Genomic DNA, 21,531 nt, shown 5'->3' on the forward strand with positions numbered 1-21,531 from the left:
AAGGGTGCCCTATTCCCAGAGATTAGTAACTGGATTCACATTCTTATCATAGGTACAGAGCCGGAATTCTTACTGGTTGGTAGGTGATCAAATACTTATGTCATGGCAATAAAATGCTAATTAATTACTTAAAAATCATACAATGTGATTTTCTGGATTTTTGTTTTAGATTCCGTCTCTCACAGTTGAAGTGAACCTATGATAAACATTACAGACCTCTACATGCTTTGTAAGTAGGTAAACCTGCAAATTCGGCAGTGTTTCAAATACTTGTTCTCCCCACTGTATGTAAGTAAGTTATTTGTTTAATATAAGTTTAAAATTTTGAATACATATATTTTCACTTTATCTCTATGGGGTTGTGTATAAATTGAGGATTTATTTTATTTTATCAATTTTAGAATAAAGCTGTAACGTAACAAATGTGGAAAAAGTCAAGGGGTCTGAATTCTTTCCGAACGGTTTATAAATTACTTTTGTACAAAGTCCCCCCATTTTAGAGAACAAAGAGTATTGCGACATATTCCATATACCTTGGCAGAGCGGTACGGGGGCGTTCCATGTTTACATCCCCTGTTGCTCATGTCCTTACCTTGGCAGAGCGGTACGGGGGCGTTCCATGTTTACATCCCCTGTGGTTCATGTCCTTACCTTGGCAGAGCGGTACGGGGGCGTTCCATGTTTACATCCCCTGTGGTTCATATCCTTACCTTGGCAGAGCGGTACGGGGGCGTTCCATGTTTACATCCCCTGTGGTTCATATCCTTACCTTGGCAGAGCGGTACGGGGTCGTTCCATGTTTACATCCACTGTGGTTCATATCCTTACCTTGGCAGAGCGGTACGGGGGCGTTCCATGTTTACATCCCCTGTGGTTCATATCCTTACCTTGGCAGAGCGGTACGGGGGCGTTCCATGTTTACATCCCCTGTGGTTCATATCCTTACCTTGGCAGAGCAGTACGGGGGCGTTCCATACTGCATGTAGATTCACTGTGGTTCATATCCTTACCTTGGCAGAGCAGTACAGGGGCGTTCCATACTGCATGTAGATTCACTGTGGTACATATCCTTACCTTGGCATAGAGGTACGGGGCGTTCCATACTGTATGTAGATTCACTGTGGTTCATATCCTTACCTTGGCATAGAGGTACGGGGCGTTCCATACTGTATGTAGATTCACTGTGGTTCATATCCTTACCTTGGCAGAGCGGTACGGGGGCGTTCCATACTGTATGTAGATTCACTGTGGTTTATATCCTTACCTTGGCATAGAGGTACGGGTGCGTTCCATACTGTATGTAGATTCACTGTGGTTCATATCCTTACCTTGGCAGAGCGGTACGGGGGCGTTCCATACTGCATGTAGATTCACTGTGGTTCATATCCTTACCTTGGCATAGAGGTACGGGGGCGTTCCATACTGCATGTAGATTCACTGTGGTTTATATCCTTACCTTGGCATAGAGGTACGGGGGCGTTCCATACTGCATGTAGATTCACTGTGGTTTATATCCTTACCTTGGCATAGAGGTATGGGGGCGTTCCATACTGCATGTAGATTCACTGTGGTTCATGTCCTTACCTTGGCATAGAGGTACGGGGGCGTTCCATATATAAATCCCCTGTGGGGTGCGGGTGCAGGTGGCACTGCTTTGGCCAATCAGACGAAAGCCCTGGTCACAGCTGAAGCGTAGGGTACTGCCTAGCTTGGTGCCTGTCTGACTGTGGACTGTTCCATTGAGAGGGTTGCTAGGTGGGCTGCAGTATGCCGCTGTGGATAAACAAACAACCGCATTTAATGAAACCACAACAACAACATTTGAATATTTGGACTAAATCTGACAAGTTTCCACAGTTTGCTAGCTGGGCTGCAATACGCTGCTGTGAATAAACAAAGTCACAACTATTATGTTTAAATGTCTGAAAAGTCTGATCATTTTCAAAAGTTGGTGAAAACATTGTTAATATAAGAGAAGGTTGTTAGGGGGGGGGCTGACATGATATTGTGAATAAACAAGAAACAATAGTTGGTGGAAACAGTGATAAAATACTGTACAACGACAGAGATAATATACTGTACAACGACAGTGATAATATACTGCACAACGACAGTGTTAATATACTGTACAACGACAGAGATAATATACTGTACAATGACAGTGATAATATACTGTACAACGACGGAGATAATATACTGTACAACGACAGAGATAATATACTGTACAACGACGGAGATAATATACTGTACAACGACGGAGATAATATACTGTTCAACGACAGTGATAATATACTGTACAACGACAGAGATAATATACTGTACAACGACGGAGATAATATACTGTACAACGACAATGATAATATACTGTGCAACGACAGTGATAATATACTGTACAACGACAGTGATAATATACTGTACAACGACAGTGATAATATACTGTACAACGACAGTGATAATATACTGTACAACAACAGTGATAATATACTGTACAACGACAGAGATATTATACAGTGATAATATACTGTACAACAACAGTGATAATATACTGTACAACGACAGTGATAATATACTGTACAACGACAGAGATATTATACAGTGATAATATACTGTACAACAACAGTGATAATATACTGTACAAGGACAGTGATAATATACTGTACAACGACAGTGATAATATACTGCACAACGACAGTGTTAATATACTGTACAACGACAGAGATAATATACTGTACAACGACAGTGATAATATACTGTACAACGACGGAGATAATATACTGTACAACGACAGTGAAAATATACTGTACAACGACAGAGATAATATACTGTACAACGACAGAGATAATATACTGTACAACGACGGAGATAATATACTGTACAGCGACAGAGATAATATACTGTACAACGACAGAGATAATATACTGTACAACGACAGAGATAATATACTGTACAACGACGGAGATAATATACTGTACAGCGACAGAGATAATATACTGTACAACGACAGAGATAATATACTGTACAACGACAGAGATAATATACTGTACAACGACGGAGATAATATACTGTACAGCGACAGAGATAATATACTGTACAACGACAGAGATAATATACTGTACAACGACAGAGATAATATACTGTACAACGACAGTGATAATATACTGCACAACGACAGTGATAATATACTGTACAACGACAGTGATAATATACTGCACAACGACAGAGATAATATACTGTACAACGACAGTGATAATATACTGCACAACGACAGTGATAATATACTGTACAACGACGGAGATAATATACTGTACAACGACAATGATAATATACTGTGCAACGACAGTGATAATATACTGTACAACGACAGTGATAATATACTGTACAACGACAGTGATAATATACTGTACAACGACAGTGATAATATACTGTACAACAACAGTGATAATATACTGTACAACGACAGAGATATTATACAGTGATAATATACTGTACAACAACAGTGATAATATACTGTACAACGACAGTGATAATATACTGTACAACGACAGAGATATTATACAGTGATAATATACTGTACAACAACAGTGATAATATACTGTACAAGGACAGTGATAATATACTGTACAACGACAGTGATAATATACTGCACAACGACAGTGTTAATATACTGTACAACGACAGAGATAATATACTGTACAACGACAGTGATAATATACTGTACAACGACGGAGATAATATACTGTACAACGACAGTGAAAATATACTGTACAACGACAGAGATAATATACTGTACAACGACAGAGATAATATACTGTACAACGACGGAGATAATATACTGTACAGCGACAGAGATAATATACTGTACAACGACAGAGATAATATACTGTACAACGACAGAGATAATATACTGTACAACGACGGAGATAATATACTGTACAGCGACAGAGATAATATACTGTACAACGACAGAGATAATATACTGTACAACGACAGAGATAATATACTGTACAACGACGGAGATAATATACTGTACAGCGACAGAGATAATATACTGTACAACGACAGAGATAATATACTGTACAACGACAGAGATAATATACTGTACAACGACAGTGATAATATACTGCACAACGACAGTGATAATATACTGTACAACGACAGTGATAATATACTGCACAACGACAGAGATAATATACTGTACAACGACAGTGATAATATACTGCACAACGACAGTGATAATATACTGTACAACGACAGTGATAATATACTGCACAACGACAGAGATAATATACTGTACAGCGACAGAGATAATATACTGTACAACGACAGTGATAATATACAGTGATAATATACTGTACAACGACAGTGATAATATACTGTACAACGACAGTGATAATATACTGTACAACGACAGTGATAATAAACTGTACAACAACAGTGAGCAGAGCTGAGCCTTTAAACAGTATTCTAACTGAGAAATATTCCTTTGCCCCAACTTAGCAAGCAGTTGTTTATCTACAGATAGTACGTATAACTATCCGTAGAGAACCTACAGATGGAAAAACTGGACTATCTAAATTAGGTGTGTTTTCAAAAACAACAAAATAAGGGAGAGAGAGAGAGAGAGAGACACAGAGACGTCTCAGTGTGCTGCAAAACAGAAATGGATGCTAGACTGAGGCCAGAGATCATAACATATCTAAATACACAATATAAAAACATCCTATATCGGTTTTTGGTAGCCAGCTACATATACAACTGTAACAATCCCATTCTGAGTGATTCAACACGTCTGGGGGTCGGGTTTCTCTCGAACTGAATGGGGATCTGAAATATAGACTGCTGGACACACACACACACACACACACACACACACACACACACACACACACACACACACACACACACACACACACACACACACACACACACACACACACACACAGCAGTAGAGAAGCTACGTCAGAGGAGAAGGAATGTGAGATGAAACCCATTGGGATGATAACTTGTGGTGTTAAGTGTGGCATTGAGCGCCGGGGAGATTAGTGAGGAAGTGGACCACGAATACAGAAAAGCCTAATCATTCATTATGGTTCATCTCAATGACTATATTGCTATAAATATCTCCATAAAAATGCTAATTCTGGACCCGAAACGCTGTATCCAATCCAAACCAATGAACAGACAATTCAGATTCCCCTACGGTGTAAAACGGTATGGTTGTTCGTTGTTAACCGAGGGATGTGTATGCAGTTTATGGGCCGCTGTAGCTCTCTCTCTAACTGATTGTTTCACAGAGGCAGAACACTTTACAACTTGTTTTGTATTGGTGTGGAATAGGTGTTAGATAAGAGAACCCCGTAATGGGGGTTTAACACTGTACAACACCAGATCATATTCAATAGGTGTTAGATAAGAGAACCCAATACTGGGGGTTTAACACTGTACAACACCAGATCATATTCAATAGGTGTTAGATAAGAGAACCCCGTAATGGGGGTTTAACACTGTACAACACCAGATCATATTCAATAGGTGTTAGATAAGAGAACCCCATAATGGTGGTTTAACACTGTACAACACCAGAACATATTCAATAGGTGTTAGATAAGAGAACCCCGTAATGGGGGTTTAACACTGTACAACACCAGATCATATTCAATAGGTGTTAGATAAGAGAACCAAAGTAGCCAGGGGACAGAGCATTGTGATTATGGCTCTGCCCCAGGGATGCATCCCAAATAGCACCGTATTCCTTACATGGTGCTCTAGGCAGCATCCCAAATAGCACTGTATTCCCTACATGGTGCTCTAGGCAGCATCCCAAATAGCACCGTATTCCCTACATGGTGCTCTAGGCAGCATCCCAAATAGCACTGTATTCCCTACATGGTGCTCTGGGCAGCATCCCAAATAGCACCGTATTCCCTACATGGTGCTCTAGGCAGCATCCCAAATAGCACCGTATTCCCTACATGGTGCTCTAGGCAGCATCCCAAATAGCACCGTATTCCCTACATGGTGCTCTAGGCAGCATCCCAAATAGCACTGTATTCCTTACATGGTGCTCTAGGCAGCATCCCAAATAGCACTGTATTCCCTACATGGTGCTCTAGGCAGCATCCCAAATAGCACTGTATTCCCTACATGGTGCTCTAGGCAGCATCCCAAATAGCACCGTATTCCCTACATGGTGCTCTAGGCAGCATCCCAAATAGCACTGTATTCCCTACATGGTGCTCTAGGCAGCATCCCAAATAGCACCGTATTCCCTACATGGTGCTCTAGGCAGCATCCCAAATAGCACTGTATTCCTTACATGGTGCTCTAGGCAGCATCCCAAATAGCACTGTATTCCCTACATGGTGCTCTAGGATGCATCCCAAATAGCACTGTATTCCTTACATGGTGCTCTGGGCAGCATCCCAAATAGCACCGTATTCCCTACATGGTGCTCTAGGATGCATCCCAAATAGCACCGTATTCCCTACATGGTGCTCTAGGCAGCATCCCAAATAGCACTGTATTCCCTACATGGTGCTCTAGGATGCATCCCAAGTAGCACCGTATTCCCTACATGGTGCTCTAGGTAGCATCCCAAATAATACCGTATTCCCTACATGGTGCTCTAGGATGCATCCCAAATAGCACCGTATTCCCTCATTTGGAACAGTAGTGTACTATGTAGGGAATAGGGTGCAAAACAGGGAGAGAAGGAAGGAAGAAAGGGAACAGAAAAAAAGAGATAGCAAGAAAAGAAGGGGAGCGAGGGAACGAGGGAGCGAGGGAGAGAGGGAACGAGGGAGCGAGGGAGCGAGGGAACGAGGGAACGAGGGAGCGAAGGAGCGAGGCAACGAGGGATCGAGGGAGCGAGGGAGCAGCTGGTGACAGAGGAGATGACGGTAGGGCCATGGAGATAACAGATGGATTGATGAAGAAAACAAAACGTAGAATCTGTTCTCACCATCTGTCTGGTTCCCACTGAGGAATCCTTACAGAAGGTAACTCCATATTGATAAAGCCAACCAACCCATGAGCTGCTGTCTGCCACTAACTCAGCCAATCTGAGAGGAGATGCCTGCCATTAACTCAGCCAACCTGTGAGGAGATGCCTGCCATTAACTCAACCAACCTGTGAGGAGATGCCTGCCATTAACTCAACCAACCTGAGAGGAGATGCCTGCCATTAACTCAGCCAACCTGTGAGGAGATGCCTGCCACTAACTCAACCAACCTGAGAGGAGATGCCTGCCATTAACTCAGCCAACCTGTGAGGAGATGCCTGCCATTAACTCAACCAACCTGTGAGGAGATGCCTGCCATTAACTCAGCCAACCTGTGAGGAGATGCCTGCCACTAACTCAGCCAACCTGAGAGGAGATGCCTGCCATTAACTCAGCCAACCTGTGAGGAGATGCCTGCCATTAACTCAACAAACCTGTGAGGAGATGCCTGCCATTAACTCAGCCAACCTGTGAGGAGATGCCTGCCACTAACTCAACCAACCTATGAGCTGCTGTCTGCCACTAACTCAACCAACCTGAGAAGAGATGCCTGCCACTAACTCAGCCAACCTGTGAGGAGATGCCTGCCACTAACTCAGCCAATCTGAGGGGAGATGCCTGCCACTAACTCAGCCAATCTGAGAGGAGATGCCTGCCACTAACTCAGCCAACCTGAGAGGAGATGCCTGCCACTAACTCAGCCAACCTGTGAGGAGATGCCTGCCACTAACTCAGCCAACCTGAGAAGAGATGCCTGCCACTAACTCAACCAATCTGAGAGGAGATGCCTGCCACTAACTCAGCCAACCTGTGAGGAGATGCCTGCCACTAACTCAGCCAACCTGAGAAGAGATGCCTGCCACTAACTCAGCCAACCTGAGAGGAGATGCCTGCCACTAACTCAACCAACCTGAGAGGAGATGCCTGCCACTAACTCAGCCAATCTGAGAGGAGATGCCTGCCACTAACTCAGCCAACCTGTGAGGAGATGCCTGCCACTAACTCAGCCAACCTGAGAGGAGATGCCTGCCACTAACTCAGCCAACCTGAGAAGAGATGCCTGCCACTAACTCAGCCAATCTGAGAGGAGATGCCTGCCACTAACTCAGCCAACCTGTGAGGAGATGCCTGCCACTAACTCAGCCAACCTGAGAGGAGATGCCTGCCACTAACTCAGCCAACCTGTGAGGAGATGCCTGCCATTAACTCAACCAACCTGTGAGGAGATGCCTGCCACTAACTCAGCCAACCTGTGAGGAGATGCCTGCCATTAACTCAACCAACCTGTGAGGAGATCTCCCCTACATAGTGCACTACCTTTGATGGAGGGGTTGAAAGAACAACATCCGGCCGGGGAGAGGGAACGAGGCAGGGAGGACTCTGGTGAGAGAGGGAGGTAGGGAGGGAGGGAGGGAGGGAGGGAGGGATGGATGGTGGTACAGATGCAAGGAGGACTGTGGTGAGGGAGGGAGGGAGGGAGGGAGGGAGGGAGGGAGGGAGGGAGGGAGGGGGAGGGAGGGAGGGAGGGAGGGAGGGAGGGAGGGAGGGAGGGAGGGAGGGAGGGATGGCGGTACAAATGCAAGGAGGACTGTGGTGAGAGAGGGAGGGAGGGAGGGATGGCGGTACAAATGCAAGGAGGACTGTGGTGAGAGAGGGAGGGAGGGAGGGAGGGAGGGAGGCAGGGAGGGATGGCGGTACAGATGCAAGGAGGACTGTGGTGAGAGAGGGAGGGAGGGAGGGAGGGATGGCGGTACAGATGCAAGGAGGACTGTGGTGAGAGAGGGAGGGAGGGAGGGAGGGATGGCGGTACAGATGCAAGGAGGACTGTGGTGAGAGAGGGAGGGAGGGAGGGAGGGAGGGATGGCGGTACAGATGCAAGGAGGACTGTGGTGAGAGAGGGAGGGAGGGAGGGATGGCGGTACAAATGCAAGGAGGACTGTGGTGAGAGAGGGAGGGAGGGAGGGGTGGCGGTACAGATGCAAGGAGGACTGTGGTGAGAGAGGGAGGGAGGGAGGGATGGCGGTACAGATGCAAGGAGGACTGTGGTGAGAGAGGGAGGGAGGTAGGGAGGGAGGGAGTGATTTCGGTACAGATGCAAGGAGGACTGTGGTGAGAGAGGGAGGGAGGGAGGGATGGCGGTACAGATGCAAGGAGGACTGTGGTGAGAGAGGGAGGGAGGGAGGGATGGCGGTACAGATGCAAGGAGGACTGTGGTGAGAGAGGGAGGGAGGGAGGGAGGGAGGGAGGGAGGGAGTGATTTCGGTACAGATGCAAGGAGGACTGTGGTGAGAGAGGGAGGGAGGGAGGGATGGCGGTACAGATGCAAGGAGGACTGTGGTGAGAGAGGGAGGGAGGGAGGGATGGCGGTACAGATGCAAGGAGGACTGTGGTGAGAGAGGGAGGGAGGCAGGGATGGCGGTACAGATGCAAGGAGGACTGTGGTGAGAGAGGGAGGGAGGGAGGGATGGCGGTACAGATGCAAGGAGGACTGTGGTGAGAGAGGGAGGGAGGGAGGGATGGTGGTACAGATGCAAGGAGGACTGTGGTGAGAGAGGGAGGGAGGGAGGGATGGCGGTACAGATGCAAGGAGGACTGTGGTGAGAGAGGGAGGGAGGCAGGGATGGCGGTACAGATGCAAGGAGGACTGTGGTGAGAGAGGGAGGCAGGGAGGGATGGCGGTACAGATGCAAGGAGGACTGTGGTGAGAGAGGGAGGCAGGGAGGGAGGGAGGGAGGGATGGCGGTACAGATGCAAGGAGGACTGTGGTGAGAGAGGGAGGGAGGGAGGGAGGGAGGGAGGGATGGCGGTACAGATGCAAGGAGGACTGTGGTGAGAGAGGGAGGGAGGGAGGGATGGCGGTACAGATGCAAGGAGGACTGTGGTGAGAGAGGGAGGGAGGGAGGGATGGCGGTACAGATGCAAGGAGGACTGTGGTGAGAGAGGGAGGCAGGGAGGGATGGCGGTACAGATGCAAGGAGGACTGTGGTGAGAGAGGGAGGGAGGGATGGCAGTACAGATGCAAGGAGGACTGTGGTGAGAGAGGGAGGCAGGGAGGGAGGGAGGGAGGGATGGCGGTACAGATGCAAGGAGGACTGTGGTGAGAGAGGGAGGGAGGGAGGGAGGGATGGCGGTACAGATGCCAGGAGGACTGTGGTGAGAGAGGGAGGGAGGGAGGGATGGCGGTACAGATGCAAGGAGGACTGTGGTGAGAGAGGGAGGCAGGGAGGGAGGGAGGGATGGCGGTACAGATGCAAGGAGGACTGTGGTGAGAGAGGGAGAACGATGGAGGGGTGATTAGTCAATCTGCCTGAGGAGTGTTGATACGTAACAGAGGGAGCTCTTTAAATATTGACACGGCGATAACTCATCCAACATAATGCAGGCGTATCAACACATCCTTCATCTTTAGGAGGGAAAGAGATCAGAATAACAACTCACGTAGGGTTTAAACATGAAACCACCTGTTCGAGACACACACACACACACACACACACACACACACACACACACACACTCTCTTCATGGACTCACCTGAGTATCGTATGCGGAAGCCTTTGTGGCTGGTGGTGTGGTCGAAGGACCAGTGGAGGTAGACCTTGTTGTTGGAGCTGGTGATGCTGAGAGGAGAGGAGTAGTTTCCACTCAGAGTGACCAGGAGAGGACTCTGTCTGGACGGACCTGTATAGAGAGATAAGAGCGACTTGGACTTATTGTCTTGCTTTAAGTGTGACATCCTCCATACACTACCCCCCACCCCCATAATGATGCATCACATACCAACACTCCAATAATCACAGTTCACAACAACATAGTACCGTACAATACACACTGCATCATCACATTACAACCCTACATCTAACCCTTCCTCCAACAACCCTGGGTTTAAATGATGAACCTCCAACAACCCTGGGTTTAAATGATGAACCTCCAACAAACCTGGGTTTAAATGATGAACCTCCAACAAACCTGGGTTTAAATGATGAACCTACAACAACCCTGGGTTTAAATGATGAACCTCCAACAACCCTGGTTTAAATAATGAACCTCTAACAACCCTGGGTTTAAATGACATAATGAACCTCTTACAACCCTGGGTTTAAATGACATAATGAACCTCTAATAACCCTGGGTTTAAATGACATAATGAACCTCTTACAACCCTGGGTTTAAATGACATAATGAACCTCTAATAACCCTGGGTTTAAATGACATAATGAACCTCTTACAACCCTGGGTTTAAATGACATAATGAACCTCTTACAACCCTGGGTTTAAATGACATAATGAACCTCTTACAACCCTGGGTTTAAATGACATAATGAACTTCTTACAACCCTGGGTTTAAATGACATAATGAACCTCCAACAACCCTGGGTTTAAATTACATAATGACATATAGTGACTCCTTTTCATGGTCCTTTCGAGCCGATGGGGTCAATAACTGTTTAGACATGATCTGTAGTGACATCCTGGTCAGCTTGACCAGTTGGGGGAGGATTCCAATACCTTGAGGTGTTTAGCATGTGGTTTCACGTCTACACATGCTAGTTCTAGTGGCCTGTCATGTTAGCAGGAGCTGTCAACTCCTAAATCAAAAGAAGCTCTTTCCATTGAGACTTTGCCAATGTACTCGTCCGTGTAGTTTGGTCCCATGCTGCTATGGCAGAGATAGCAGCTGGGAAGTGAGAAACAGATTCCCATCCAAGAATCCAACGATCCAACAATTTGGCAGCCCACGAGGGTTTACACGTCTGTTCTCTCCCCGCTCGTTGGAAGATAAAAAGAGGAATCAGTAACACTTCTCTCCAGCTCACCCACGTCTTTAGAGAGGTTGGTAGTGTGTAGAGGCAGACCACTTCTCTCCAGCTCACCCAGGTCTTTAGAGAAGGTGGTAGTGTGTAGAGGCAGACCATTTATCTCCAGCTCACCCAGGTCTTTAGAGAGGTTGGTAGTGTGTAGAGTCAGACCATTTCTCTCCAGCTCACCCAGGTCTTTAGAGAGGTTGGTAGTTTGTAGAGTCAGACTATTTCTCTCCAGCTCACCCACGTCTTTAGAGAGGTTGGTAGTGTGTAGAGTCAGACCGACATTAGCCTTTCAAATACATATTTCCTCTAATAAAGTTGCTATATTATATACATAACATCAACAAATACATCTGCTCATTTCTTGTAATTTTTTGAATGTTTTAATGGTTGCCTGAAGAGGGCGCTCTACGAGCAGCTCATTGTACATTATTCATCCCTACAATCATGATGCGAGAGAGACTATGCATGGTGGTTTGGCGATGAGTAGTGTCGTGAAGTGACTATCATTCATGTGATGACTGCTATTTACTGAATAATTACCTCCAACGTTTAATTAATACTCAATTAAATTAATCATGTAACAATTAATTATTTTTTAATTTGGGGCACCACGGGAAAAGTTTGTTTAATGAGTTAACATTTACATTTACATTTAAGTAATTTAGCAGACGCTCTTATCCAGAGCGACTTACAAATTGGTGAATTCACCTTCTGACATCCAGTGGAACAGCCACTTACAATAGTGCATCTAAATCATTTAAGGGGGGTGAGAAGGATTACTTATCCTACCCTAGGTATTCCTTGAAGAGGTGGGGTTTCAGGTGTCTCCGGAAGGTGGTGATTGACTCTGCTGTCCTGGCGTCGTGAGGGAGTTTGTTCCACCATTGGGGGGCCAGAGCAGCGAACAGTTTTGACTGGGCTGAGCGGGAACTGTACTTCCTCAGTGGTAGGGAGGCGAGCAGGCCAGAGGTGGATGAACGCAGTGCCCTTGTTTGGGTGTAGGGCCTGATCAGAGCCTGGAGGTACTGCGGTGCCGTTCCCCTCACAGCTCCGTAGGCAAGCACCATGGTCTTGTAGCGGATGCGAGCTTCAACTGGAAGCCAGTGGAGAGAGCGGAGGAGCGGGGTGACGTGAGAGAACTTGGGAAGGTTGAACACCAGACGGGCTGCGGCGTTCTGGATGAGTTGTAGGGGTTTAATGGCACAGGCAGGGAGCCCAGCCAACAGCGAGTTTCCCAAATTAACATAATAATATTATATCGACATCAATCATTTATTATCATTTATCAGTCTCTTTCTAAATGTCGCATAATCCTTGGATATCTGCACGAACCCTAGCCTCAGTGATACACAAATTGGCTTAATGATACATTTACTAACTAAACAATCACACAGTATAGGGATTTATTAATTCTCCATACTGCAAAGCCAAAGAGTGGTATTTACAGTCCGGTTGTGTTAAGTGATAAAACCGTCCGAATTCCCCCTTTCCTCTCCTTTGGGAGCGAGGGGGTTTGGGTTAATCTGGCACCCATGATCCTCACCAAGGAGGGAGAGAGGAAGAGAGAGAGGAAGAGAGAGAGAGAGAGAGAGAGAGAGAGAGAGAGAGAGAGAGAGAAGAGAGAGAGAGAGAGAGAGGAAGAGAGAGAGAGAGAGAGAGAGGAAGAGAGAGAGAGAGACAGAGAGAGGAAGAGAGAGAGAGAGAGAGAGAGAGAGGAAGAGAGAGAGAGAGAGAGAGAGAGACAGAGAGAGAGAGAGAGAGAGAGAGAGAGAGAGAGAGAGAGAGAGAGAGAGAGAGAGAGAGAGAGAGAGAGAGAGAGAGAGAGAGAGATGACGTAGCAGCCCTGTCCTCATCACATTCTCACTTAGTTAACGTTAGCTAGCTAGCTAGCAAGCAATGTAGTTAGGCTCTCTCTAGCTAGCATGGTAGTTAGTCTAACTAGTAATCTGTGCTACTTATGTGCAAACACTGGACGGGCGCAAAAAGTGAACTCATCCTTGACACCAAATGAACACCGCTATTTTCTGGGCCTGCTTGTGAGCAAAGTTAGTTTGTTTTTCTGACAAAAATAGGACTGTTTGAGCAGATCTTTTGTTCAGGCCATGTGCATAAATAATGAGATGAGATTATTAGCTAGCTAGCTATGTAATCAGAAAGTCTGTGACAAAAAATATGGAAAATGTTCAGTCATCAGCGGCCAGTTTATTATGTACCTTTCTAGTATTGGGTCGAACCCCTCTTTGCCTCCAGAACAGCCTGAATTATTTGGGGCATGGATTCTGAGGTGTGGCATTCAAACGTTGCTAATTTGTTATGAAGGGACTTAACATTTTCCACACCATTACACCACCGCCACCAGCCTGTACCATCAACACCAGGCAGGATTGGTTCATGGTTCATGGACTCCTACTCCTACTGCTTACGCCAAATCCTGACACTGCCATCAGCTGCAACAGGAACCAGGATTCGTCGGACCTAGTTTTTCTACTCCTCAGTGGTCCAGTGTTAGTGATCACATGACCACTGGAGCCTCTACTTCTTGTTTTTAGAGGAGTGCAACCCGGTGTTGTCGTCTGCTGCAGTAGCCCATCCTTGACAAGAACTGATGAGTTGAGCATTCCGAGATGCTGTTCGGGACACCACTGTTGTACAGCGCCATTACAGAGCCATTACAGTGCGATTACAGAAGTATTCACCATGTCACACCCTGATCAGTTTCACCTGTCCTCGTTATTGTCTCCACCCCCTCCAGGTGTTGCTTGTTTTCCCCAGTGTATTTATCCCTGTGTTTCCTGTCTCTGTGTACCAGTGTATTTATCCCTGTGTTTCCTGTCTCTGTGTACCATTGTATTTATCCCTGTGTTTCCTGTCTCTCTGTGTCAGTTCGTCTTGAATGTTTCCAAGTCAACCATCGTTTTCCCCGTTCTCCTGCTTTTTTGCGTTCTCCTTTTTCTAGTCCACCCGGTTTTGACCCTTGCCTGTTTCTGGACTTTGTACCCGCCTGTCTGACCATTCTGCTTGTCTTGACCACGAGCCTGTCTGCCACTCTGTACCTCCTGGACTGATCTGGTTTAGACCTTTTTGCCTGTCAACGACTTCTTTTTCAACCACTCCACACATTTCTTGTTAACAAACTATAGTTTTGGCAAGTCGGTTAGTACATCTACTTCGTGCATGACACAAGTCATTTTTCCAACAACTGTTAACAGACAGATAATTTCACTTATAATTCACTGCATCACAATTCCAGTGGGTCAGAAGTTTACAGAGACTAAGTTAAGTTAACTGTGCCTTTAAACAGCTTGGAATATTCCCGAAAATTATTTCATGGCTTTAGAAGCTTCTGATAGGCTAATTGACATCCTTTGAGTCAATTGGAGGTGAACCTGTGGATGCATTTCAAGATCTACCTTCAAACTCAGTCTCTCTTTGCTTGACATCATGGGAAAATCAAAAGAAATCAGCCAAGACCTCAGAAAAAAATCTGCTTCACTCTTGGGAGCAATTTCCAAACACTTGAAGGTACCACGGTCATCTGTACAAACAATAGTACGCAAGTATAAACACCATTGGACCACGCAGCCGTCATACCGCTCAGGAAGGAGACACATTCGGTCTCCAAGAGGTGAACGTAACATGGTGCAAAAAGTGTGATTCAATCCCAGAATAGCAGCAAAGGACCTTGTGAAGATGCTGGAGGAAACAGGTACAAAAGTATCTATATCCACAGTAAAAACAAGTCTTATATCGACATAACCTGAAAGGCTGTTCAGCAAGGAAGAAGCCACTGCTCCAAAACCACCATAAAAAAGCTAGACTGCGGATTGCAACTGCACATGGGGACAAAGATCTTACTTCTTGGAGAAATGTTCTCTGGTCTGATGAAGGGGGTGGCAACATCATGTTGTGGGGGTGCTTTGCTGCAGGAGGGACTGGTGCACTTCACAAAATAGATGGCATCATGTGGCAGGGAAATTATGTGGATATATTTGAGCAACATCTCAAGACATCCGTCAGGGAGTGAAAGCTTGGTCACAAATTGGTCTTCCAAATGGACAATGACCCCAAGCATACTTCCAAAGTTGTGTCAAAGTGGCTGAAGGACAACAAAGTCAAGGTGTTGGAGTGGCCATCACAAAGCCCTGACCTCAATCCTATAGAAAATGTGTGGGCAGAACTGACAAAGTGTGTGCGAGCAAGGAGGCCTACAAACCTGACTCAGTTACACTTCACCCAACTTATTGTGGGCAACTTGTGGAAGGCTACCCAAAATGTTTGACCCAAGTTAAACAATTTAAATGCAATGCTACCAAATACTATCGGAGTGTATGTAAACTTCTGACCCACTGGGAATGTGATGAAAGAAATAAAAGCTGAAATAAATTATTCTCTCTACTATTATTCTGACATTTCACATTCTTAAAACAAAGTGGTGATCCTAACTGGCCAAAGACAGGGAATTTTTTCTAGGCTTAAAAGTCAGTAATTGTGAAAAACTGAGTTTAAATTTATTTGTCTAAGGTTTATGTAAACTTCAGACTTTAACTGTATACATACACCCCTTTTGCTATGAAGCCCCTCCCCTTTGCTATTAAGCCCCTCCCCTTTGCTATGAAGCCTCCAAATAAGATCTGGTGTAACCAATTACCTTCAGAAGTCACATAATTAGTTAAATAAAGTCCACCTGTGTGCAATCTAAGTGTCACATGATCTGTCACATGACTCAGTATATGTACACCTGTTCTGAAAGGCTCCAGAGTCTGCAACACCACAAAGCCAGTGGCACCATGAAGACCAAGGAGCTCTCCAAACAGGTCAGGGACAAAGTTGTGGAGAAGTACACATCAGGGTTGTTATAAAAAAATATCAGAAACTTTGAACATCCCACAGAGCACCATTAAGTCCATTATTAAACAAATGGAAAGAATATGGCATCACAACAAACCTGCCAAGAGAGGGCCACCCACCAAAACTCACAGACCAGGCAAGGAGGGCATTCATCAGAGAGGCAACAAAGAGACCAAAGATAACCCTGAAGGAGGACAACTTTAAGCTTTTCACTACACAGAGCTGGGCTTTATGGAAGAGTGGGCAGGAAAAACTATGCAAACACGTTTGGTGTTCGCCACAAGGCATGTGGGAGACTTCCCAAGCAAGAAAGAAGTACTCTGGTGAGATGAAACTTAAATGTAGCTTTTTTTGCCATCAAGGAAAATGCTATGTCTGTCGCAAACCCAACACCCCAAGAACACCATCCCTACAGTGAAGCATGGTGGTGCTAGCATCATGCTGTGGGAATGTCTTCTCATCGGCAGGTACTGGGAAACTGCTCAGAACTGAAGGAATTATGGATGGCGCTAAATGAGGGAAACCTGTTTCAGTCTTCCAGAGATGTGAGACTGGGACGGAGGTTCACCATCCAGCAGGACAATGACCGTAAACCTACTGCTAAACTAACACTTGAGTGGTTTAAGGGGAAACCTTTAAATGTCTTGGCATAGTATAGTCAAAGCCCAGACCTCAATCCAATTGAGAATCTGTGGTATGACTTAAAGATTGCTGTACAGCAGCAGAATACATCCAATTTGAAGGAGCTGGGGAAGTTTTTCCTTGAAGTATACAACACAGGTAGTATAGACAGGCAGTATATACAGTTAGTATATACAACAATACAGGCAGTATATACAACAATACAGGCAGTAATTACAACAATACAGGTAGTATATTACAACACAGGGTAGTATATACAACAATACAGGGAGTATATACAACAACACCTGTAGTATACACAACAATACAGGGAGTATATTACAACAATACAGGCAGTAATTACAACAATATAGGAAGTATACACACAAAAATACAGGTAGTATATATGACAATACAGGTAGTATATTACAACAATACAGGCAGTAGTTACAACAATATAGGAAGTATACACGCAAACATACAGGTAGTATATACAACACAGGTAGTATATACAACAATGCAGGGAGTATATACACAACAATACAGGTAGTAAATACAACACAGGTAGTATATACAACACAGGGAGTATATACAACAATACAGGTAGTATATTACAACAATACAGGCAGTAATTACAACAATATAGGTAGTACACACAACAATACAGGTAGTAAATACAACACAGGTAGTGTATACAACAATACAGGGAGTATATACAACACAGGTAGTATACACAACAATACAGGTAGTATATACAACAATACATATAGTATACACAACAACACATACAGTATATAGAACACAGGTAGTAAATACAACAATACAGGTAGTAAATACAATACAGGTATTATATACAACACAGGTAGTATATACAAAAATATAGATAGCATACACAACACAGATAGTATATACAACAAAACAGATAGTATACACAACAACACAGGTAGTATATACAACACAGGTAGTATACACAACAATACAGGTAGTAAATACAACAATATAGGTAGTACATACAATACAGATAGTATACACAACAATACAGGTACTAAATACAACACATGTAGTATATACACAACAATACAGGTAGTATATATAACAACACAGGTAGTATATACACAACAATATAGGTACTAAATACAACACATGTAGTATATACACAACAATACAGGTAGTATATATAACAACACAGGTAGTATATACACAACAATACAGGTAGTATATATAACAATACAGGTAGTATATACACAACAATACATGTAGTATATACACAACAATACAGGTAGTATATATAACAATACAGGTAGTATATACACATCAATACATGTAGTATATACACAACAATACAGGTAGTATATATAACAATACAGGTAGTATATACACAACAATACATGTAGTATATACACAACAATACAGGTAGTATATATAACAATACAGGTAGTATATACACAACAATACACGTAGTATATACACAACAATACAGGTAGTATATATAACAAACACAGGTAGTATATACACAACAATACAGGTAGTATATACACAACAATACAGGTACTAAATACAACACACGTAGTATATACACAACAATACAGGTAGTATATATAACAACACAGGTAGTATATACACAACAACACAGGTAGTATATACACAACAATACAGGTACTAAATACAACACACATTTAGTATGTACACAACAATACAGGTAGTATATATAACAACACAGGTAGTATATATATAACAATACAGGTAGTATATACACAACAATACAGGTAGTATATACAAAAATACAGGTAGTATATACACAACAATACAGGTAGTATATATAACAATACAGGTAGTATATACACAAAAATACAGGTAGTATATACACAACAATACAGGTAGTATATATAACAATACAGGTAGTATATATAACAACAATACAGGTAGTATATATAACAACACAGGTAGTATATACACAAAAATACAGGTAGTATATACACAACAATACAGGTAGTATATACACAACAATACAGGTACTAAATACAACACACATAGTATATACACAACAATACAGGTAGTATATATAACAACACAGGTAGTATATACACAACAACACAGGTAGTATATACACAACAATACAGGTACTAAATACAACACACATTTAGTATATACACAACAATACAGGTAGTATATATAACAACACAGGTAGTATATATATAACAATACAGGTAGTATATACACAACAATACAGGTAGTATATACAAAAATACAGGTAGTATATACACAACAATACAGGTAGTATATATAACAATACAGGTAGTATATACACAAAAATACAGGTAGTATATACACAACAATACACGTAGTATATATAACATTACAGGTAGTATATATAACAACAATACAGGTAGTATATATAACAACACAGGTAGTATATACACAAAAATACAGGTAGTATATATAACAACACAGTTAGTATATAGGTAGTATATACAACAATACAGGTAGTATCCACAACGTTAAAAAAGTAATAGACGCTCACCGTCAAAGATCTCCAACTCGTCAAACTGCCGGCTGGTCTGGAAGTGTTGTATAGTAAACGTGATGTTGTAGCCCGGCTCTACCTTGACCACCCAGGAACAGGACTCAAAGTGGGGGAAGCCGCTACCGGGGGACTGGCTCATGATGACGCCCGTGGAGGCTGTTAGGACCTCGTTCATGGGACACGTCACTGTGAGGGGAGATAGAGGGACAGTCAGTCAACAGGTAGATAGTGTTTGTTTTGTGGGCTATTTTTTTCATATCTTGAGGGACTTGCATTGAGTAAGGTGTTGGGTATCACTGTGGGAGGAGACAGAGGGGGGAACGTGGTCAATAATGAGAGCATACTTGAAATCAGTACTTTCAGACTGTGATCTTGACCTGACAGACTTGCAGTTAGGAAAGTGTCATGTGGAGAGTCCTTAGTAACTTTGGTTCTGATGTACTGTAGTTGAATCACTGACAGTCAAGTCGAGATTAAGTCTCAAATACTGGACAATTTAGTCAAGTGCACCTTGACAACTGAGAGGACCAAAACACCAAAGCACTCATTGTTTGGCCCTGTCCGGTCTTTGTGGGCTATACTCGGCCTTGTCTCAGGATGGTAAGTTGGTGGTTGAAGATATCCCTCTAATGGTGTGGGGGGCTGTGCATTGGCAAAGTGGGTGGGGTTATATCCTTCCTGTTTGGCCCTGTCCGGGGGTGTCATCGGATGGGGCCACAGTGTCTCCTGACCCCTCCTGTCTCAGCCTCCAGTATTTATGCTGCAGTAGTTTATGTGTCGGGGGGCTAGGGTCAGTTTGTTATATCTGGAGTACTTTTCCTGTCCTATCCGGTGTCCTGTGTGAATTTAAGTATGCTCTCTCTAATTATCTTTCTTTCTCTCTTTCTTTCTCTCTCTCGGAGGACCTGAGCCCTCGGACAATGCCTCAGGACTACCTGACATGATGACTCCTTGCTGTCCCCAGTCCACCTGGCCGTGCTGCTGCTCCAGTTTCAACTGTTCTGCCTGTGATTATTATTATTTGATCATGCTGGTCATTTATGAACATTTGCACATCTTGGCCATGTCCATGTTCTGTTATAATCTCCACCCGACACAGCCAGAAGAGGACTGGTCAACACAAATAGCCTGGTTCATCTCTAGGTTTCTTCCTAGGTTTTGGCCTTTCTAGGGAGTTATTCCTAGCCACCGTGCTTCTACACCTGCATTGCTTGCTGTTTGGGGTTTTAGGCTGGGTTCCTGTACAGCACTTTGAGATATCAGTTGATGTACGAAGGGCTATATAAATATATTTGATTTGATTGCAAAGCTATAGAGACAAAAGGACCAGGGTAATGACCAGGGAAAGGACCAGGGAAAGGACCAGGGAAAGGACCAGGGAAAGGGACCAGGGAAAGGACAAGGGAAAGGGACCAGGGAAAGGACTAGGGAAAGGACAAGGGAAAGGACTAGGGAAAGGACCAGGGAAAGGACCTGGGAAAGGACCAGGGAAATAACCAGGGAAAGGACTAGGGGAAAGGACCAGGGAAAGTGACAGGGAAAGGACCAGGGAAAGGACAAGGGAAAGGGACCAGGGAAAGGACCAGGGAAAGGACCAGGGAAAAGACCAGGGAAAGGACCAGGGAAAGGACCAGGGAAAGGACCAGGGAAAGGACCAGGGAAAGGGAAAGGGCCAGGGAAAGGGAAAGGACCAGGGAAAGGGACCAGGGAAAGGACAAGGGAAAGGGACCAG

The 21,531-nt window shown here is 44.2% G+C and overlaps 1 protein-coding gene across 1 annotated transcript in view; it reads right to left on the bottom strand.

The window, feature by feature from the left end:
* LOC135549478 (CUB and sushi domain-containing protein 1-like) overlaps nucleotides 1–21,531 on the bottom strand; it is a 1,027,892-nt gene that overhangs the window by 132,034 nt on the left and 874,327 nt on the right. Inside the window, 3 exon segments of the mRNA XM_064979475.1 lie at nucleotides 1,585–1,773; nucleotides 10,533–10,679; nucleotides 19,797–19,985. Coding sequence (XP_064835547.1) covers nucleotides 1,585–1,773; nucleotides 10,533–10,679; nucleotides 19,797–19,985 — 525 coding nt within the window.

The sequence above is a fragment of the Oncorhynchus masou genome, chromosome 12 (genome assembly GCF_036934945.1).
Source record: "Oncorhynchus masou masou isolate Uvic2021 chromosome 12, UVic_Omas_1.1, whole genome shotgun sequence".
NCBI classification, from domain to species: domain Eukaryota; kingdom Metazoa; phylum Chordata; class Actinopteri; order Salmoniformes; family Salmonidae; genus Oncorhynchus; species Oncorhynchus masou.